General features: G+C 40.1%; 1 protein-coding gene across 7 annotated transcripts in view; it reads left to right on the top strand.

The window, feature by feature from the left end:
- Positions 1-23,491, top strand: part of fam13b (family with sequence similarity 13 member B) — a 108,693-nt gene that overhangs the window by 17,474 nt on the left and 67,728 nt on the right. For 4 of the 7 annotated variants that reach the window (XM_078230960.1, XM_078230957.1, XM_078230958.1 and 1 more), the window contains exons 3-7: positions 592-786; positions 5,669-5,843; positions 9,369-9,507; positions 17,969-18,108; positions 22,639-22,680. In XM_078230960.1, the coding sequence (XP_078087086.1) occupies positions 627-786; positions 5,669-5,843; positions 9,369-9,507; positions 17,969-18,108; positions 22,639-22,680 (656 nt within the window). In that variant the 5' untranslated portion in view covers positions 592-626. The remainder of the gene's footprint in view (positions 1-591; positions 787-5,668; positions 5,844-9,368; positions 9,508-17,968; positions 18,109-22,638; positions 22,681-23,491) is intronic. The other 3 variants (XM_078230962.1, XM_078230963.1, XM_078230961.1) reach the window with 1 other exon arrangement.

The following is a 23,491-nucleotide window of genomic DNA, read 5'->3' as shown; positions in this document are numbered from 1 at the left end:
GCCTGATCCAGTTTCACCTGGCATGTACATATTCACTTAATTGGTAGATAGCATTCAGCAGATTAAAGTTTAATAGACTTAAAATTGTTTTCCCTCTTTCTAACCCATTGGACTGTAACCAGTTGTATTGTCCTTATTATTGTCCTGGCTGACTTAACGCACACAACCTGGGACATTGTCAATAAGCGAGGCACTAAACAGCTGAACGAATAAAGAAGCCCCAGACCTTTAAAGAATTTGTGAATTTTGGTTCCATTTGAAGTTGATGAGTTGCTGTTACTCGGTACGATTTTAGAAAGAATGTGATCTGTTTAAACACTGGATATAAAATAGAAATATAATTTGTGATCAGTTCAGACCCAATGATTTCTAATATAGGTTGGTGAGCTTATGTGATATATTTCATTCAAAAAACTAAGTTTTCATGCACTTTTTCACATTTGCAGTTCTACTTAATTATAAAATAGAACTAGCTATTTTATTGAAAAAATGTGATTTTCTTCCATTTTGGAAGGTAGTGAAAGCACTTATCTAGCTGAAAATAGAATGGAGGAAAATTTGTGTGCTGATGTACTTATTTTTTTTGTATAGACAAAAACGGCTTTGCTTTTTGGCTGAGGGAAGATATGAGGAAGAGCTTCTCTCCTTCACCGAGTAACAGCAACTCTTTAACTACTAACAAAATTTTTGGAGTTCCTCTTAATGAGCTACAGCAACAAGGACATCATCCAGGGAATGGAGTTCAATTTTTAGTAAAGCATCTTGTGGAGTATCTGGAGGCATACGGTAGGTGAAACCTCTATCAATAGAAATATATTGAAAACTGGACAGAGGAATGTCTTTTCATACTTAAGGCGTAGAAACTATGATCGCAGTGAAATGAGCAGAAGTAAGTCTTGGAAGCATTCTCAATGTGACAATTGATCTTTCAGTGCTTAATGTTTAACAGGGCTTTTATAATATTTGTAACTGAGAAGGTAAATTTTAAATTTGCAGCCTCTTGTGAAATTTGACATATCTATTTTCATTTGTTTCATGTATTTTTCATGTAGCAGATTGAATGTCGCCACAATTTACAGTTGAATCTTTTCAAAATTTGTATGGTTAAAATCATGGAGTACATTTCGAACAAATTCAAGCCAATCTAATACGATTCAGTAGTACCCAAAAGAAAAAATCTCAACAATTGCCATAGAAATTTTGTTTTTAAATCTTATTTTATCTTTGATACATCTGCAGCATATATGGCCATGCCATAAATCTGCAATTCTGTTTAGAATTATAAACTCATAACTGACATTTGATGGATGAAATATATATTTAAATAAATGCATTTGGCTGCTTAAGGTAGGCAAACTGGTGAACCTAGGTAAATATTGACAATCTCTTGCTAGTGCAAGACTTAAATACTGCTGTAAAGAGAGACACGTTGAAGCTTTTTTGCACTCAAGACAAATGCAAGAATGCCAAATTGCAACAATTCATACTACAGGAGGAAAGGTTGCTGATTGGTTAGCGAGTCAATTTTGGCTTAGGTGTTGCCAAGCAAGCAGCACTTATAGGTTGCCCAAGCTCTTGGCTAATTCAAAAAAGAGTGCAAGACTTGAACATTTTCCTTTTTGCAGAAAATGGGTCTGTGTGTATGGCTTTGTCACATCTAGTGAACGTAAATGAACTATGTTGTGAGCTCGACTGATTATTTTAAATTGTTGCTATTGTGGCTCTTGGCATACTCAAGAATGTCCAGCAAGCGCTACCCAATCACGAATCAAATTTTGTTTCGGATTTTGCGAACATGGCTAGTTGTGTACATTTGAAATTAGGATTCTTGCATTTGTCCTGATAACCAGTGCATGTCATTAATTAGCCATGCTCTTGCACATTTGGGTTTTAATTTGTGTGTCAAGGTGCTGTGAGGGGAAGTGGCACCTGGAACTGAGTGAAGAAGCAACTGTTTCTTCTTTACCAATCACTTTGAAAGATTGTGAAATAATCAGTGCAGTGACAGATTGGGAAGTATAAATTAGAGGGGGAGAATTCCATGTCCAATCAGGCACAGAAAGAAAAATGAAGGGAAAGAAAGATTGGATAAAGACAAATGAAAAAATATACATTTTACATAAAATTTCTACTTCAAATTATTTAAAGTGTTCTTGAGCCCCACACTTGTAATAGTTCCCAGTGCCAGAAAGGGTGACTGGCAGTGAATTAATACTTGCACCAAAACATCATATCTGAATATTTTTTAAATGGCGAGTTAGGAACAGTGGCGATCTGAAGAAATCAAGGGGTCTATTCACACAAATCACCCACCATTAAAATGGAATCCAGATAGATTGTTGGCATTTGTTTCTAGAGGGCTAAAGAGGAAGCACTTTGGTTGCAGGTCTGCAAAGCCATGGTTAGACCACATCTGGAGTTCTCTGCTCCTCAGTAAATATTGGCCTTGGAAGAGGTCCAGTGCAGATTTCAGTTTGCTACCAGGCTTTGAGCATTAAATTACGAGGAGAATTTACGTAAACTTGATATTCTCTGGGATATATAAGGTTAAAGGATAATTGTATTGAGACTTTTGGGGCCTTTAAAGGAATGGATAGCGTTGGAAGCTTTTCCCACTGCTGGAGTCTAGAACAAGAGGACATAACCTTAAAGTTCAGAGGTGAAATGAGGGAACCTTTCCATCACTCAAAGGGTGTAGTGCATTTTTCTACAAAAACAGTACATACCAGCTCAATTAACTTAAAATCTGAGAACAATAGATTTTTGCGAGTTAAGGGTAGTAAGTATTGTGGAGTTAAGATATGGATCAACCATAATGCTTGAACAGAATGGCGTCATGTTTCTATTCATGCTGTTAAGACTTAGACTTTAAATAACTTTCTATGGCAAGTTTAGTTCATATCACAAACCAACTCAGTCAGCACATTGTAAAAATTGAGTTTAGCATTTGTCCTGGCCTGGAGTTGTACCAATTGTATGCAAGAATAATTGTCATTATGGTTCCTCAGTTTGAAGGCAAATTCTGCCCTCACCCCTTCCACACAGGCTAATAAGCTTACAGTGTAAGCCCATCTGCTCGTACACATGTACAAAATAAATTGTGTAAATCTTCAGTGTAGTGGGGAGTGCATTTTAAGTAGTCAAAATGCTGGATAACTTGGCAGGAGAAGAACAACTTTATCTTCAAGACAGTACAGATGAGCAGTTTTTTTTACTTTCTGAAGAATCATTCTGTTGATCAAACTTGGTGTTCTCTGGAGGATTCCAATTTGTGCAAGGGTAAACACTTCTGATCCTCTGTGGATTAAGATGGTATGGTAACTGCAGTTCGGGTCCAAACATAGCGTACACTTCCACAAATAATTTAAGGTTTTCATAGAAATTACTTGGGCTGGGGCCATTTTAGTTCATAAAAACTGCATTGTGATTGCTCCTTGGCTTGTGTGTTCAATAAATACCTTTCAAGTAGCAGTGCCATTTTTGAGACAATAGTACATTAGAAGCATCCTTGTATCTCAACAATTCGGACTTAGATTCCAAACTAACATCCCCCCTAAAGTCGTCTGTGAAAGCAGCTTGATTTGTGAATTGAGGAACATTCAATGTTTTGTAGGACTTTAGTTTTAAAAGACTGAGCAATTTAGGTTTCTGTTTAGAGTGTTAAAAATCATTGTTAGAAAGAGCAGAATATTTCCTGGCCTGGATTTTGCTGCACTGCTTTCTTGATTTTCTCTAGTTGCTCGTCTCTCCTCCCTTGATTGCATTGGTGTGAAATAATGATAACTGGTAACTTTTTTATCAGTTACATCTTGATTTGTATTGATATTGATTTTCAAAACCATGAGTTTTTGGAGTGAGTGCAGTCTCTTTCAAATGGATAATGAGTTTCAGCTTTATTTTTTCACTGAATATTATTGTTTTCCTTCTGTTTGCTCTTGTAACACGTGTAGAATAAATCACATCATTCAAACAGAAGAAATTATGATTTATTGGTGATTTTTTTGGCCGAAGGTCTTAAACTCATTCTGCAACAGGCATTGATGTGGTTAGAAGGTCAACATTACATGGTAACCTGCAGTCCTCTTTTAGAAGAATAGTCTGACCAAACAAAGCTTTATGGGTTAGTGTTTTGAAACACACCTATCATCTGTGAAACCCTGCTTGTACCACTCAATGGGATAGGTATAATCTGCACAGGTATTGGACTGGGCAATACTTCATAAAATTAGATTCCAACTGTCACACGTCATGGAATCATAGCACAGGAGGCCATTTGTGTTCAAGCTGGCCCCCTACAGCAGCAATGCACCCAGTGCTACTCCCCTGCCTTTTCCCCATGACCATGCACATTTTTCCTTTTTTTTTTCAGATAACAGTCCAACTCCTTTTCCTTCTGAATGCCTCAGTTGAATCTTCCCCCCCCACCATACAGTTTCACCTGTTTCATCAGTGGCACAGTGGTTAGCACTGCTCCCTCAGTGCCGGGGACCTGGGTTCAGTTCTGGGCTTGGATCACTGTCTGTACATTCTCCCCATGTCTGCATGGGTTTCCTCCGGGTGCTCCAGTTTCCTCCCACAGTCTAAAGATGTGCAGGTTAGTTGGATTGGCCATTCTAAATTACCCCTTGGTGTCAGGGGGACTAGCTAGGGTAAATGCATGGGGTTATGGGGAAAAGGGCCCGAGAGGATTTTGGTTGGTGCAGTCTCGATGGGCCAAATGGCCGCCTCCTGCATTGTAGGATTCTGTGATCTGTCCAGTTGTGCCAAGAATTGTATCTGATTTGTCTGTGCTAGTGTTTCTTTTACTTGAATTAAAAGGAAATATATTTTGTGAATAGACTATCTTCAGTCTCAAAAGCTACTTTATTTTGTATAACAATTTATGTTAGAGTGGAAAATATTTTGATGTGAACATCTTTGAGTTAAATGCTTGGCAAGTTAAAGCTTACAAGGCAGTCTAAGTTTATCCTACTGGTTCTGCAGCCAATTCTTGGAACAGCATGTGAAGGGTTCTTTTAGACCCAACAATAGCCCAAGACCTTTTTTCTGAAGTAACTCTAAAACATTGACAGCTGAGGATTTTTGAGCATGTCGGTCTCAGCACCAAAGTGAGTAAATGAAGCGACTATTTATTCCCTCTGCCTCCTCCCAATGGATGGCAAATTCCCATAGGTTATAATTTAAAATTACAATGACTCCAGTAAAACTAGTTTTACTCTTTAATTATTTTCAATTGAATAAGGAGGACATTTGCTCAGTCCCTTGTTGGCAAGATTAAAATGATTGTGAAAAGGACTTGGCTTTGTTCTAATTCTGCTGCTTTGTTGTGTATTCAAGTCTGCTTGGCCAATAGTTACTTAAAATTGTTCTGGCTTAGGAAATTTACTTAATTTGAGCATACTTATCAAAATTGAGGAGCCAAATGTAATACATTGTGTTATGTGTGTGTGCACAAAAAATTGAAATTTGATTTGAAATTGCCCAAATTCGCCTTCATACAAATTAAACAGTAACTTCATTGCAGTGTTAATGTAAGCTTACTTGTGACTAATAAACTTTAAACGATTTCACTCTTTCTTTTCAGAGAATATAGTTTTTTAATACAAAAGTTAAGATGGCTGTGTTTTACATATGGATTGCACTTATTGAAATGTTATTTATTTTCCAGGCAATATCGAGGATGAACTTGGAAGGAAGTTGAAATGCTTCTTAGATGAGCTTCCAGCTGTTAACTGCAATCTCCTGAAGTTCCTCTGTAAATTCCTGGTCAAGGTAGCAATACAAAAGGAAGAAAAGTGGACTTCAAGGAATCTTGCTGCTGTATTCGGCCTGGATGTTTTCCAGTAAGACCTCTTTACTTGTAGATTGGATTAATTTATAAAATCAGGTGTATGAAAATATATCCTGTGTATAGCATTATATTATCTTCAAATCTGAATACACTGCGGCCCCGTTATAACGCGTTGGTTGGTGTCCATAAAGGGTCATCGCGAAAAAATCGGGGTCACGCTAAATTTGCCAATCATGAGCGGGAAAAAAAGGGTCCAATGATTCATCGCGTTATATCCGAATTTGCGTTAAATCGGGGTTCCACTATATTTTGTGACATTTGTTGCATCACCATCTCTCATTTTCATATCAGAACACATCAGTTAGAATAAAAAGAGGACTTATTTTCTGTTGATAATAGATGAACAAAACTGCTAATATATTTTAAACTTTTATCTATTGGTACCATTTTTTTAAGTTGCATTTTCTAAACAAACATTGAGAATTTTCTGCTTTATTTTAAATATATTTTGTTCTTTTAAATGTAGATTACTATCTTTTCAACAAATATCTGGAATTTGGACATCGCTGTAAATATAGTGTATGTCTGCATGTAATCTGATAGAATTATTACACCGCAGAAAGAGGCCATTTGGCCCAACCACAATCCCGTCCAGGCTCTATCCCCATAACCCCACTTATTTACCCTGCTAGCCCCCCAACACTAAGGGGCAATTTACTATGGCCAATCAACCCAACCCGCACATTTTTGGAATGTGGGAGGAAAGCGGAGCACCCGGAGGAAATTTGCACAGACACGGGGAGAATGTGCAAACTCCACACAGGCAGTCACCCGAGGCCGGAATTAAACCTGGGTCCCTGGCGCTGTGAGGCAGCAGTGTGAACCACTGTGCCACCCCAATAGAATCATAGAATCCCTACAGTGCAGAAGGAGGCCATTCAGTCCATCAGGCCTGAACCAACAACAATCCCACCCAGGCCTTATCCCTGTAACTCCACATATTTACCCTGCAAGTCCCCTTGACACTAAGGGAAATTTAGCATGGCCAATCAACCTAACCTGCGTATCTTTGGACTGTGGGAAGAAACTGGAGCACCCGGAGGAAATCCATGCAGACATGGGGAAAACGGGCAAACTCCACACAGACAGTCACCCAAGGCTGGAATCAAACCAGAGTCCCTGGTGCTGTGAGGCAGCAGTGCTAATCACTGTGCCAAAGGAACGATCCTTTGCAATGGAAATTAAAACCAGGAACCTGACCAATTTATCACCCATTATGCCATTCCTGGAAACCAAATGCCATTTTGGTATTTTTCAGTTGGTAATTTTACTAGTAACTCTATGTTGAGTTAAATGCTGCATCCTTTGAAAGTTCTGTTTTTGGATTAGAAGGCTTTTTAAAACTTTTGTGATTTGTACTTTTCCATATTGAATATGTTCTATAAATGTTATTTGGAGGTGACATCCAGCTCACAATATAATGAAAATATTTGCTCTCAGATGTTTTCTTTTAATTTTCGCCACTGCTTAGTTAATAATGTCTTACCTTGGAATCTATATTCCATGTCCACTTCAACTAACTCTGGGCTGTAACTTATGAGCTCCAGGCATCTTGTTGAGAGAGGGGTACTCTAAAGATGCACTGGGGAGTCCACTGCGGGCATTTGATTTTGCACAACAATTGCCCAGAAGTGCAGCCTTTCCCTGGGCAATTGTCCGGCCTTGGAACTATTTGAAAAAATGTGATTTAAAAATTTTTAACTTCATATGGCTGCACCTGGGTTACACCAATAGTTACCCAGAAAAAATTGGAATTAAATCTCTTTCAACTTCTGGGTACCTGTTGCACAGATCACAAGCTTGGATTATTAAATTTACCTGCAGCTAATGCTGTAAAAAAAGAGGATGTGGCTCGCTTACCTTTGACAGAGCTGCACTCAACATTAGACCCGTGGGGATGCATGTGTAGCACTGCCTGGATCTCGCCTGAATCAGAAGGTTGGATGAGGCAGGATTCCTGAAGTAACTGGCAATCGGACACTGCCACCCCAAGGAAGTGCTCAAGCTCCTTGTCTTCGTTCTTTAGGAACTGCCTTTATTTAAGTTTTTAAGATGCCAGCTTCAGACCCTCAAACTGATGATGTGGTCACTCTTCCCTGAAGAATCCTTTACTATTGCGATTAGTATTTGTCTCATTATGGATTGTAAGAAGTTTAACAACACCAGGTTAAAGTCCAACAGGTTTATTTGGTAGCAAAAGCCACACAAGCTTTCGGAGCTCCGAGCCCCTTCTTCATTATGGATTGCCAGATCTAAAATAGTTTGCCCATCGTTGGCTCCAGAACAGATTGTTCTAAGAAACTGCACTGTGAACTTCTCCTCAAAGCTATCTTTTACTAGTTTGATTTGTCCAATCTGGATGAAGATTAAAATCACCTACGGTTATTGCAGTGCTTTTCTTACAAGCCTCCCCATTATTTCTTGACTTATACTCTTCTACCATCTCGCTACTGTTAAAGAACCTATAAACCACCTTCAGTGGTGACTTTTCCCTTGCTATTTCTTATATTTATAAGTCAAGATTATTTCTCACTCTGATACTGATCTCATCCTTTATTAACAGTGCTACATTGCATCTTTTTCTTTTCTTATCCTTTTGAAATGTTAAATTACCCTGAAATATTCAGTTCCCAGCCCTGGACACCTTGCAATCATATCTCTGTAATGGCTATCATGTAATATCCTTTTATTTATATTTGTGCCATCAGTTCATCGATCTTGTTTCAAATGCGTGCATTCAGATAGAGCCTTCAGTTCTATTGCTTTGCTATTTTTCTCTACTCTGACCCTATCTGTTGTTGCACTCCTATGTTTATACATTCTGGCCCTTCCTGTCATACTCTGGTTATCATTCCCCATAATTCTACCCAGCACTATTGTCTTATTTTTCACTTAAACTTTCTAAATTTCTCTTCTCCTGAACCCCATCTCCTCTTTTCCCTGCTTCTCCATTTCCTTCCCCCCCCCCACCCCCTACAGTGTTATTTTTCGAATAATGAGGACACAGGTCCCAACATGGTTCAAGTGCATAAAGGCTTGCGAACTTTAGTCTGGAACTGTTTGCCATTAACGATTTTTATTATTCAGTTTTATTTTTCCCTAAATGAAGAAAACACTCCCCAGAATAAGATTTGCCAATTTCCTGTTGCTTGCTTTGGGGAAATAGCATTCGGGAATACAGTACCTGCTATTGTGCTGTTATAGCATATGATTTAGCAGATTAATTTTTTAATGATTAAGATGCAATATATTTTGAAACGCCTCTTCGAATTCATTCTCAAAGTAATTACAGAGTTCTTAAAATTCTGTAATGGTGTAACAGTATAATATATAACATATGCTAATATTTCATTTTAAAATAGAAAATGCATCAAAAAGTGTTTACTGGAAAAGAAAATGTGTCTCTTCAGCATTGCATTAGTTGAACATATGGGTGGAAATTTTAATGCTCTAGATGCCCAGAAATGTTAAAGCAGTTCATAATTTAGTAAAGTTTGTATTTATATTTATTTTACAGTATTTGCACAGATGTGGAAGATATGAAAGAACAAGAAACAGCTAGCAATATAATGTCTGAACTTCTGGAAAATTACAGTGATTTCTTTGCAACTGAAGAGTTTCTGCCCACAGATATTTCAAATTCATTTTGTGTTGAGGTAACTTGATTTGTTAAATTTATTTATTTGAAATTAAACTTCATGTATCCCGGGGACAGAAAAGTTAAATGCTGTTTTCAGCTAAATTTGAGTATTGGAATGTAGGAACTGCTGGGCAAAAGGGTAAATTAGCTAGCTCCCTATCGTCCTGGCAGTTTCATGATTTAAAGGATGAAGGCATTGTGACCAATCCTGAATAATCAAAGTTCCAGACATGATGTGGGGGAAAATTGTTAGTTCTGGATAGCTTTGGGACTATATAACTTCAAAGTCACTTGTTTTTCCCAAGCATGCTACACTCCATAGGTCACATCATAAAATATTGATTTTCTGAAAGCAATCCATGTCATTTACATTTTTATAAATCCACACTTTTTTCCAACTGCCTCCTTGGGGAGCCTGCTCTGTAGATCTGATCCACCCTACACTATCACTGTTCTTGATGAGGTTAAACAGCCTATCATTGCCTAGTCCCTTTGGAATCCTATAAATCAAATCACCTCTTGGCCTCCTTTCTTCCAATGAGAACGTGGCTAATAAATCCACTCCCTCTGACCGCTCTATCATTCTGTATTATTTCAAAAGCTTCAATTTTTTTTGTATGGTAGCAATTAGAACTATACACTGTATTCTAAGTGCAGCTGTATCAATGATTTACAGTGGGCAGGGTTAACACCCCACGGTTGCAACTTAGTGTTGGTTATTTAGTAGATCCCAACATCTGTTGACTTGCTTTACTTGCTGTCACTGAGCATTGTTGTAACAACTTGTAGTTTTGTCATTTAGGATACCGAGAGCTCTCTTCCATCCATATTATTTTTCTTCCATTTAAGTAATTGCCTGATGGCAAGGAATTTTCATTGGACTTTATCTGCCATATGTATGCCCACTTCCTAAGTATATTCAAATGCTCCTCTTGGTTATCCTGTTCTGCTTTGCAGTCCACTACCTTAATTTATATCGTCTGCAGGTTTTTCCACTGAACCAGTGATCCCACGCTTCAGATAGTTTGTGAAGATATTAAGCAATTGGGACCAGACCCCTGGCGGAACTCACTGGTAGCATTTCAACAAACCAATGATAATGTATTGGTACCAGTCTTTCTACAGAAACTATACCAAGACTTTATTGGAATAAAAGTATATTATATTCTCTGGCATTGTTTTATCAAGCTCCTTTATCATGCCCTCAAAGAAAACCAGCTAATTTAAGATGTTAGTTCACTCTTGCATAACCTATATCGGCCATTTTTTTTCTTTTTACCCAGCAGCTTAGTTTCCATGACTTTACCTCCAGTGGACATCACATTGACACATTTGCCATTCTGATACCTTTTGTTTTACAATCTTGGCCCATGCTTTAGCATGTGGACAACTCGGCTAGTCGCACTCATCTGCCTTTTATTTTTTGCTGTGCATTTTTTTCTGTCCGCTAATTATTCGGTTCTTTTTAAAAAGTTACGACTGAATCCCCCACCAACACCCTGCGTTCCAGATCCTTACTACTCTTTGAAAAGAGTTTTGCCTCATGTCACTTTTGGTTATTTTGCTAATCACCTGAAATTGGTATGCTCTGGTCCTCGACCCATTTGCCAATGTGAACAGTTTCCTCCTTATCTACTCTGTCCAGACCTCTCATGATTCTGAACATGTCTATCAAATCTATTTCAACTTCTTTTCTGTAAGGGGTGCAGCCACAGTTTTATCATTCTAACCACATAACTGAAGTCTGCCATTCCTAGAAGCATTCTGAGATTTTTATGCCCTCTCCAATGCCTCTATTGGTTTTTAAAGTGCAGTGCCCAATATTGGGTACAGTGCTCTTATTGAGGCCAAAAGAGTGATCTGAAGGTTTGTTTATTGTATAATTTCCTTTTTGCTTTTGTACTCTGCCTTTATTTAGAGTGTAGGATGCCATATGTCATTTTGACTGCTTTCTCGATCTGCCCTGTTAAGGTCAGCAATTTGTGTGCATTTACCCCAGGCCCCTCTGCCCCTGCACCTCCTTTTGAATTGTACTCTTTACTTTATCTAGCCTTTCCCTATCCTTCCTGCCAAAATATATTACATCTGCCACAAGTCTTCCTATTCTACGACCTATCTATATCCTATGCACAAATTTAAGGTCATTGGCAAAAGAAGCAATGATGACATGAGCAAACTTTTTTATGCAGCGAGTGGTTAGGGTCTGGAATACACTGCTTATGTATTGTATGAGGCAAGGTCAATTCAGGCCTTCAAAAGGGAATTGTATTATTATCTAAGAAGAGAAAACATTGCTGGGCTCTGGGAAAGACAGGTGGGGCACTAAGTGAATTGTTCCTTCATAGGGCTAGTGCTAGCACGATGGGCCAAATGGCATCCTGTGTTGTAACCATTCTATGATTCCATTAAGTCTATCACTGCATTCTTCAACAATTCGCAATACTTCCAGGTTGTGTGTAATCTGCAAATTTTTAAACTGTGCTGTGCCCATCCAAGTTTGTCATGAATATAGATCAAGAAAAGCAGTGATCTGAATATTGATCCTTTGTCTGGTCCAAATAAAAACTGTTCACCACTACTGTGTTTCCTGTCACCTTACTCAAGTTTATATCATTGCAACTAGCCTTTTTAGTACATTGGGCTTCAACATTGCTGACAAGTCTGTTAATGTGGCACTTTATCAAATGCCTTTTGGAAGTTGGATTCTACTCCATTTAGAAGAATGGGAGGTGATCTCATTGAAGCATATAGGATTCTGAAGGGACTTGACAGGCTAAATGCTGAGAGGATGTCCCCCTCATGGGAGAGTCTAGGACTAGAGGGCATAGTCTCAGAATAAAGGGGCTAATTAACTTTAAGACACAGAGGAAAAGGAATTTGTTCTGAGGGTTGAATCTTTGGAACTCCTTGCCACAGAACAGTGGAGGCAGAGTCCTTGTGTATATTTAAGGCTAAGATAGCTTTTTGATCAGTAAGGGAATTAAGGGTTACGGAGAAAGGGCAGAAAAGTGGACTTGAAATATGTCGGATCAGCCATGATCCTATTGAATGGCCCGAGGGACTAAAAGGCCTACTTGTTCTATTCCTATTTATTATGGTCTTATAATCTATCCACACCACATCATTACCCCCATCAACCTTCTGTTATCTCGGCAAAAGGCTACAATGAAATGAGTTGAACATTATTTGCCCTTCAATCCATACAGGCTTTCTATAATTAATCCACGTTTGTTCAATTAATGGTTAATTTCTCTTGCCGAAAACCATGATGACTCTGCTTGTTTTTATCATGATTTTCTAATTGCCTTGCTATTCCTCAATAAAAGATTCAAGCATTTTCCTATGACAAATGTTACACTAACTAGGCTATAGTTTGTTCTCATACAAAGCCAAAAAGCAGTACTATATAAGACAAATCATCATTTACTACATTCTATTCAAATCAATGTTGTTCTTCAATGAAAGTTGAAATTTTGTCTTGGATTATAATTTCTCAAAAGCTTTACAACCACCGGGTTACACAAAGCAACAACAGGCCAGTCGGTTTATCATTACAGCCCATTAAATCTTTCACTTGTTTAAAAAAGCCAATTTAAATTAAGGCAGAGTAATAAATCCTCAAACAAACTGTTTGAAAAATGGAAATAAGAAATGGAAAGGAAACAAGTAAGGAAATGATGAGAGCAAGAAAAGTGAGCAGGAAAAACTAACTTTGGATAAGTTAAATGTAGAAACTGATAATGGCCAAAAATAGGGAAAGTACAACTACAGTATTACAATAAATTTTTTTGTTCATGTGCAAAATAAGTAGGGATTGGCGAGGTGCTCTTGATTGCAGTGGTCCAATCTGTTAATTTTTGCAAACAGGAAGAATTAGTTTCTAAGTTAAAAGATTCTTAAGTTCTAAAAGAGAGAGCTGTAGTGTTGATGGATGCACTAGGTATAATTTTCCAAAATTCCTTGGATTTGGGAATGGTCCCATTAGATTGTAAGTTGGCAACTGTTATACTGCTTTTAAAGAAAAGAGGGAAAGCGAATCATGAACTACAGGCCATTTATCCTAACACTTAAAACATAGTATGAATAGAACAAGTCAATATGACTGTACTAAAGGGAAATCCTGTTTGACAAATGGAACTTGAGGATATAACTAGTAGGTAGATGAGGGGAATCAGTAGATGGTAGTATACCTGAATTTCCAAAGTCTATTTGATAAGGTGCCACAAAATATTAATAGGTCATGGATTGGGGGTAATAGCATGGATAAAGGACTGGGTAATGGATAGAAAGCAGAGAGTGGGTATAAACGGGCTTTTTCAAGTTGGCAGGCAGTGAATAGTGGAGTGCTGCAAGGATCAGTACTGGGGCTTCAGCTATTTATAATCTATATTAATGACTTGGATGAAGCGACAGAGCAATGTACTTATGTGAAAAGGTAAACTCTGGAAGGACAGTTATCTGAGTGGGCAATATGATGGTGAATAATGTAAAGTGTCAAGTTATTCACTTTGGTTGTAAGAATAAACAAGCAAAATATTGTAAGTGTAAAATGTGTAAATATTTGAGACTTGGATGTACTCGTACAAGAAACACAAAGTTAGTGTGCCAGTGCAGCAAGCAATTAGGTGGGCAAATTGCTTGTTGATCTTTATTGTAAGGGGATTGAAGTACAGGAATAAAAAAATCTTGCTACAGTTGTACAGCATTTTAGTGAGATCATATCTAGAATACTGTATGTAGTTTGGGTCTCCACATTTAAGAAAGAATATACTTGCATTGGAAGCTGTGCAGTGAAACTTCACTAAATTGGTCCCTGAGACCAATAAGGGGGTTGTCCTATGATGAGAGGCTGCATAAATTGGGCTTGTATTCTCTGGTGTTCAGAAGAGGAGCCAAACTCTCCAGGAGTCACATTATCTGAACTCAAGGGACAGTACACACCCAAAACTCTCAATATACATATCACACGCACCATCAGTGTACTCTTGATCATCAATGGAAAGTGTTGTTGACACTGCGGTCAAGCAGCACTTGGGCATCAATAACCTGCTCACTGATGCTTTATTTAGGTTCCATCAAGCTCAGCTCTTAACTCATTATAGCCTTGGTCCAAAACATCTGACATCAAGGCAGCATTTGACTTAACCCCAGCAAAACTGGAGTCAATAGGAATCAGGGAGAAAACCCTTGCGAGCTAAGAGTCATACCTAACAGAAGGCAAGATGGCTGTTGTTGAGAGATGATCTTTGTATTGAAAACGACAAAGTTCTGAAGGGGCTTGATAGGGTAGATGCTGAGAGAATTTCTGCTGGTTGGGGAATCTAAAACATGGAGGCATAGTCTCAGAATAAGGGGCCAATCATTTCTGCTGAGATGAAATTACTTTACACACAGAACATAGAACATTACAGCGCAGTACAGGCCCTTCGGCCCTCAATGTTGCGCCGACCAGTGGTACCAATCAGTACAACACAGGGTTGTAAATCTTTGCAATTCTCTACCCCAGAGGGTTCTGGATGCACCATTGTTGAGTACCTTAATTAAAGCAAGGATAGACAGGTTTTTGGTCTGCGGGGAAATTTAAGGACATGGGGAGTGGGTAGGAAAATGGATTTTAAGCTCAAGATCAGCCATGATGGTATTGAATGGTGAAGTAGGCCTGATGGGCCATATGGTGTAGTCCTGCTCCAATTTCTTGTGTTCAGTATCTGAGAAGTCTGGAATGGTAATGAATGTTGCAAAATCATCAAGCATTCCCACATGATGAAGCAGCTGTTGATGGTTGGACCTAGAACACCACCCTGAGGATCTTGTGCACATGGGCACATGATTGATCTCCAACAACAACAGCCATTTTGCCTTCTGTTAGGTATGACTCTTAGCTCGCAAGGGTTTTCTCCCTGATTCCTATTGACTCCAGTTTTGCTGGGGTTAAGTCAAATGCTGCCTTGATGTCAGATGTTTTGGACCAAGGCTGTAATGAGTTAAGAGCTGAGCTTGATGGAACCTAAATAAAGCATCAGGGAGCAGGTTATTGATGCCTAAGTGCTGCTTGACCGCAGTGTCAACAACACTTTGCATTGATGATCAAGAGTACACTGATGGTGCGTGTGATATATGTATATTGTGAGTTTCAGGTGTGTACTGTCCCTTGAGTTCAGATAATGTGACTCCTGGAGAGTTTGGCACCTCGTGTTGTGGAACCTGGTTAAGAGTCTAGAATTTGACTGGAACAATACACACCTGTAATGAAGAGTTTCCCAGTGTTTTATGTTTACAAGGCCTACTTTGTGCTTTTTCTTGCACAAAACTTCGCTAAATACATATATAACAGGATGGTAATTCACTGAGTTGGATCTTGTGGACAGGACATATCTGGGCAATTTTCCTCATTGCACCTTCAGTATATTACTGGAATGTTGTTACTGCCTCTGCAGTGTTCAGTGCCTTTACTGTTATTCATTTGTGAGACAAGGATGTTGCTGGCTGGCCAGCATTTATTACCCATCCCTAGTTGCCCGAGGATGGTTGAGAGCCCTAAAGGACATTAGCGAACCAGTGGGTTTTTCCGACAATCGACAATGGTTTCATGGTCATCAGTAGATTCGTAATTCCAGATATTTTTTGAATTCAAATTCCACCATCTACTGTGGTGGGATTCGAACCTGGGTCCCTAGAACATTAGCTGAGTTTCTGGATTAATAGTCTAGCGATAATACCACTAGGCCATTGCTTCCCTAAAAGGCCTTTTGACATGCGTCGAGGGAATGGAATTGGCTAAAGACTGGTATCTGTGATGCTGTGAACCTCTGGAGGAGGCCGCGCTGGATCAACCGTGCGATGATCAACCGTGCGATACCCCTGGCTGAAGACAATTGCAAATGTATCAGTCTTGTCTTTTGCACTGATGGCTCTCCCCTTATTAAGGATGTGCATGTTATTGGAGCCACCATCTCCAATTATTTGTTGGATTGTGCAAAATCGTTCACGACTGTGCAGCAGACCAGAGCTTAGGTTTGATCTATTGGTTGTAAAACCCCCAAATCTGTGGTACAGAGGGCTCTCGATGTCCTGGTATATGAGTCACAAAAAGATAACATTCCAGTCCAAATTAAGTACTATATTTTAGAAGTAGTTCAGAAAAGGTTTACTCAGCTGCTCTTGGGATGAATGGGTTGTCCTGTGAGGTAAGGTTGAACAGGTTAGGTCTATACTCATTGGAGTTTAGAAGGATAAGTGATCTTATATGTTTCAATAAGGTTCTGAAGGGACTTGATAAGGTGGATACTGGGAGGATGTTTTTCCTAGAATTTGAGGGTACAGTTTTAAAATAGGATGGGATAAGGAGGAATTCTGAGGGTCATTAGATCTTGGAATTTTCTTCTCCAGAAAGCAGTGATGGCTGGGTCATTGGATATGTTCAAGTGCAAATTAGACAAGATTGATTGGAGTTGAGGGTTAAAGGAGGCAGGCAGGAAAATGGAGTTGAGGCTGCAGTCGGATCAGCCATGATCTTATTGAATGGCGGAGCAGGATTGCTGCCAAATGGCCTACTCCTATTTATGGTTTCATGATTTTGTCTCCTTGTTGTGGCATGACTGAAATCAGCACAGCTTTTAAGACCTCTAATCAGACTAAGAAATAGCCCCGCCCCACACACACACACCGCCGTCGTCGTCGTCAAGGGCTCCCGATGAACGCCGGCATCTCTCTTCGCCCTCCCCACTGGCATAATCACCTCTCTCTTGTCCCTTTCCCCTTGCCCCCAACCAACAGTCATCGTCGGCAAGGTTTGCAAATACGGCAGCGTTAATATTCAAATATATTAAAATACATTTAAATGAGGTTCCAGTTTTTTGTGGACATGAACTTTGCTACGTCACCAGCAAGGGGTGGGGAAATGGCGTTTCCTGATTTCTCTCTGGATTTTCATTGTGCCCCTGTCTGTTTTGCCTTTATTGCAACAACAAAATATCAAAGAGCCTATGCCGAATCCCAGCAGTGGTTTACCACTCCTCCGGTTCTTTCAATATTTGGTTCAAACTTTCATTTCTTATCTTTATCCTCTAATACAATTGAAGCATTGTGGTCATTCTTGTAGCTTATTACAATTTTTAATGTCATATAATGAGCAGAAGTCTTCAGTTGTCAACTTTTTGAACTATATAGTTTTTCTGAAGTGTTTTGCTTTCTTGGTTTGCATGTGTGAGACTTTACTGTAAGGTCATTCCAAGATCTGCCTGGGATCACAAACACAAGTACTTAATATTCAAATAAAATGTTAACAGCCAACTAGTTGTAGGATAGATTTTTCTTTGCTCTCTTTATTCTATTAAAGATTGTCGGAGATCTCTGGGCAGACCAGATATTTTTGATAACTTACATTTATTTGACTTTCAGCAACATGTTCTGGGATATCACTTGTGCATTTTTCAGCTTTGTTTTATCCATGACACTGTTAATGTTTATGATTTCAGGTTACTGAATCATGTGAAGAGGGTGATAAAATAGAACAAACTGATGTACTTCCTGAAGAATCTGAGAGGATCTTGATGAATGCTGAGCACTTGACAATAACTAAGAATATAACGGAATCTGACATTGTTTTGTCAGCAAGGTAAAATATTAAAGGCTTAGCAATTGACACTATTTGATGAATTTTATTTGCCTATCTATCTGTCTACCTGCCGATGCATTACCTCTGGTTCACTGCCTCCACCGTGGTTTTCTGAGCAGCAGGAGAAGTGTTAGGTGGGTCAGCCATCCAAGGTCCAATTGAGTCCCATATGGGAAATAAATACCCAATTAAGGGCTTCAACCCTCTGCTGTTCTGATTTAATGGGTAGCAGGAGAGATTGGCACTCAGACTGGCAAGTTTAACCTTGTGGGCTGCTGAACATTTATAGGGAGGTAATGCCTCCTGCAGGTCCCTGGTGCCAATTGGAGGCCTTTCCCCACATTTTTGCTTCCCTTGTGTGTTGTCCAACACCCTCATTGGGGTATCTCGGCCTGGCCCAGTGAGACTCCAGACATACCTGAATACCTGAATGTCCGGGTCCATGGCTAAATTCCCTTTTTCTGGCCTGCATGCAGCACCAGCAGTGGCCATTGTTCCTGCTAGTGTTCCAGTGATGCTGGCCACTGGCTGGCAGTTCTACGGCAGCATCTCCTCTTGGAGATGGACTGAAGTCCCACTTCATGCTAATTGAAGGACTACTGTCCAAAACACTAAAGAGGGATGAACTGGCTACATGGAGGCAAGCTCATCCCTGACATTTTCACTGGGTTGCAGGGTGTCTGCCCTCAGTGTATAGTCCAAACCACAGTTGGAATAGATATACCTGTTTCTTCTAACATTTGAGGATTTTACATTCTGTATGTGTAGATTCTTTTCTGTTGGAGATGGCCAATGCCAGGCAAAATAAGTCTCTTAGCTATCTTGTAGATTCTTCCTTTCAGTTTGAGTAATAGTTTTCATTAAGTTAACACTCCTTCCAGATGCTCCAAACTGAGCTAATGTGTTGTTCAACTTTCATTTCGGGACGTTGGCGTTGCTGACTAAGCAAGCATTTATTGCCATTCCTAATATCCCTGAGGAGGTGGTGATGAGCTGCTGCCTTGTACTCCTGCAGTCCATGTGGTGTAGATATACCCACAGTGCTGTTAGGAAGGGAGTTTCATGATGTAGCCTCTGAATTCCCCCAAAAGCCCCTCTGAATTGGATTGCCTCAGTGACTTACCCCTTGATGGTTCAGTTTCTTCTGAGACGGTATTCATGAGGTTCACATAGCTGCATTCCCTCTTCTTTTGGCACACTTTTAACTTTTTCAAAGACTGGTAGTTTCACCAAGCCAGCACTGTCCCTGGGTTTCTCTGAATTCCTTGTGCACTGAGCTATAAATGGCTCCCAGGACTGCTTCTGAGCCTTAATCCTCTCCAGCATGGAACCATTCACCTTTCATTACCTTCTCAGCTGCCCCACACTTTACTACCGTAACTACCTGGGAGCCTGCTAACAGCTTTCAAGGCTGCTTTCTGAGCTGCAAACCATGCGAGGTCCAAACTGCAGCCATGCCCCTCTCCCAGCGAACACAAAGATGCATTGAAACCAGAGAACTACTTAAGGTAGTCTTTCAGAGCTTACTGAATGCTTTTAAACTAATTTAGCTCAAACTCCCAAGACAACGCTTCTCTGGACGAGTGATGGGCAACCAGTGACATAGGGGCCACATGCGACCCATCATGATTCTAAGTATGGCCCTTTTTGTTGAATGTTGTCCATGCGCAGGGTTGCAATGTTCTACTGGTTTCTGTCCACATGGCTTCTTTCCTACTGGTATGATTGAAGTAATATATGCACGTGAAGCAAGGGCAAGCAAAGTGAGGTGCGTGCTGATTGTGCACAATATTGACAGTAATAACTATATGCTCCCTCTGTCCAGTCAAAGCATCTTTTACCATTTTACATTGATAATTCTAATACATGAATGATTCAGCTTTTTCTATAATTCTTTGACATATTTTGCATGTATTCAGTCTTATTCATTGAGTTTCTGGTTAGTGAACATGCCCGATTTCAATCTTGCGGCCCACTGAATTGCAGGAGGGCCACTCGTGGCCCTATCACTAGCCTATCACTGCCCATCACTGCACTGGACTTCTTTCCAAACAGTGTAGACATCATGGGTGGAATTCTCTCAAAAAAAATTCGAAGTGTTGAATTCACAGGAAAACTGGAGTAATTCGCGCTGGTTTTTTCAGTGGGTGTTCAGAGAAGAATCTCCCACACTCTGTGCACTGCATAGGCCACCAGCGTGAATATTATTAAATTTCAGGGGCGGGGCCTATTCCCACTGGAAAGGCTGAAATCAGCACGCTGAGCGGCTCACTGCGCATGCAGTGATCTGTCAGTGCCGAGATCGGCGCATGTGCAGTGGCCCCACACTAATGGCCTCCTGATTGCTGGCCAGCTCGATCACTGGCCAGCCCCGTGACCCACCCCAAAGGTGCCTCCTGGGTATTGACACTTTGAATTTTGGGCAGTGCCACTAGCCCCCTGCCAAGGTGCCAATGCCCAGGGGGCAGCACCTGCCACCTGACCCTCTGGGGGGCCCCAATTGCCACTTTAGATGTTCTGGCAATTGGTTATCTTCACAACAACAATCTCCCCAGAACATTACTAAAACATTAACATTAACCATGAGCTACATATTTGTCACAATGGTGCCTTTTAAATATCTTTTAAATATTCTCAGACTGCTTTAATTTTCCAGTGTGTTCTTTCAAGTTGTATAATGAGTGAAGACCCTGTAAATTATCAGTGAGCCCTTATTTGTGTTTGTAACTAACTCTAGCATTTGCAGTGCAATAACTTTAACTGTTAGCTGTCATTTAGATCATGCAAAATAACTTTTAAATATTGTAAACTATTTGTGCGAATTGTTGTTTGGAAACATTCTTTAGGCCCTGACTCAGGATTCAAGTTACACTCCAGTCAGTTGAGCACCTAATCTAGGCTCGTATTTCTGTGTAGTATTTTAAGAATTGCAGGCATGTCAGGTGAGACTTTGAAGCAAAACCTTGTCTGCCCTCTCCAGTAAGGGAAAAAGATCCCACGGTATTATTTAGAAAGAGTAAGGTAATTCTCCCTGTTATTACTGGAACCTTGCTGTCATGATATTGCCTCCTGATTTTTCTACTTTACAATAGTAATACTTCAAAAAGAAAAGTACTTCTTTTGGCTGTAAAGCACTTCAGAATGTCCAGAGGCGAAGAAAGGCACTATATAAAAGCAAGTTTTGTTTTTCTTGCCAAAATAACTTGGTTATTACATCATGCTTCTGATGACAAGCCAATCCAACTTTTGATTTATTACTGTTAGATGTATTAACGTGCAGTGAAAAGTATTGTTTCTTGTGCGCTATACAGACAAAACATACCGTTCATAGAGAAGGAAACGAGAGAGTGCAGAATGTAGTGTTACAGTCATAGCTAGGGTGTAGAGAAAGATCAACTTAATCAACAGCAGCAGGGAAGAAACTGTTCCTGAGTCGGTTGGCACGTGACCTCAGACTTTTACATTTTTTTCCAGAAGGAAGAAGGTGGGAGAGAGAATGTCTGGGGTGCGTGGGGTCCTTAATTATGCTGCCTGCTTTGCCGAGGCAGCGGGAAGTGTAGATAGAGTCGATGGATGGGAGGCTGGTTTGCATGATGGATTGGGCTACATTTACAATCTTTTCTAGTTCCTTTCGCAGTTATAACTCTGTGGTTTATGATTTTATGTTATAGAATTAAATCATTGTGATTTGTTAAAATACTATGATCGTGCTTCTCCCATCCTGTTGTGCCAATTTTTTAACGGAGTGGGCCAGGAGAATCGCATGGGAGGCAATGCGTGGGTTTCACACCCCACTAGCCTTCCAGTGCCCTGCACCGTAAATCGGTGGGGCTAGTATTTAAATGTTATTTTAAATATCATTTAAATGTTATTAATGGGTCCAGGACTGAATTCTCCGGGCCCGCTAGCCTCTCCCACTCTGCCAGCGGGCATTATGCTCCAGCAGGCATTATACTACCTCCCCACTTTTGGGGAGCTAGTTGGAGTGAATCCCCCCATCCCCCTCCCCAGAGGATCGGGCAGTGGCCTACGGGGAGCAGGGCATATGGGTGGCGGGGGGGGGGGGTGATCAGTGGGGTTCGAGGCTGGCCCAGGAATGGTTGGGGGGGCTGCGATCAGGCTATTGGGGGGGGCCGCGATCAGCTATTGGGGGATGGGGGGGGGGCAGCATTGTGGGAGTCGCGGGGCTGGCCAGCAGTCAGGAGGCTGACAGTTCGGGGCCATTGCGCATGCGCAGTGGCCCACTGGTTTCAGCCTCCTGGGCGTGAATAGGCCCTGCCCCCTGAAATCTAATGATATTTATGCTGGTGGTTTCTGCATTGCACAAAGTGTGGGAGATTCTGATCTGAACTCCCACTGAAAAAAAACAGCGTGAATTTTTCCAGTGAATTCAACGCTTAGAATTCTTTTGGGAGAATTCCACCCTATGTATTTCTTCATTTGCAACTTGTGTTTTGCCGGCACATTCTGTAGTTTCCAGACTAAAACAGCAGTTGACAATAAATGCATGTTGTGTTTTTTCTGTTGCAGTGCTCGTGGTTCCTGTACCAACCAAGTGACCATATCTGCAGAGTAAGTACTGATTTGTTTTTTCTTCACAATATAATTGTTTGGATTTACAATTGTAGCAAAATTATTTTACAGGTTTTTCTTTCTGTCCTGAAGAATAATCAGGAGTGGAAGCTGTTGATTATCACCTCTACCACCACCAAAAAGGAGAGGTGATATTCTTGAGGGTGAATTCTGCACCCTCTCCTTTTCTTCTCCCCTATGTACTCTATGAATGGTATGTCTTGCCTGTATCATGCGCAAAAAAACAATACTTTCACTGCATACCAATACATGTAACAATAAATCGAATCACTTCCTGCAAGAAGAAAAAATCAGAAGATATTTGTGAGTTGGATAACGTTGACAATTTGGGCCTTCTATTCTAGTTCTTAGGTGAAATTTACGAGACACGAGGAGACTGGTAAATTTTAGAAAGCAAAAGTCCGTTCCATGGAAGAATACATCATACATAAACGTTTGTTCAGGGATCCCCAAACAAAGTTCTTACAATCTGTTGAAGTTGTTAGATTATGCTAAGCTATCTCGTGTGGTTACTGGTCTCTGCGAGAAAAGTTATTTCTTTTATCCTTTATGGAATAAATGGGACATTCCGTGGTTGCAAAGGTTAGAGTACTCACTGATCACTAGATTTTGAAATGGCCCTGATACTAAAATGATAAAAAGGCAAGCAGAATGAGGATGACGGCACCTTTTAGCACCTCTGGCTATTACAGGCAGCTCACCACCATCTTCTCCAGTGCAATTAGGAATAGGCAACAAATCCGAGCCTTGAGGATGCCTGCATCCCAATAATGAATAATAAAAAAGACAA

The sequence above is a fragment of the Mustelus asterias genome, chromosome 16 (assembly GCF_964213995.1).
Source record: "Mustelus asterias chromosome 16, sMusAst1.hap1.1, whole genome shotgun sequence".
NCBI lineage: Eukaryota > Metazoa > Chordata > Chondrichthyes > Carcharhiniformes > Triakidae > Mustelus > Mustelus asterias.
The sequence above is the reverse complement of the archived record's forward strand: the minus strand, read 5'-3'. Positions and strand labels throughout refer to the sequence as shown.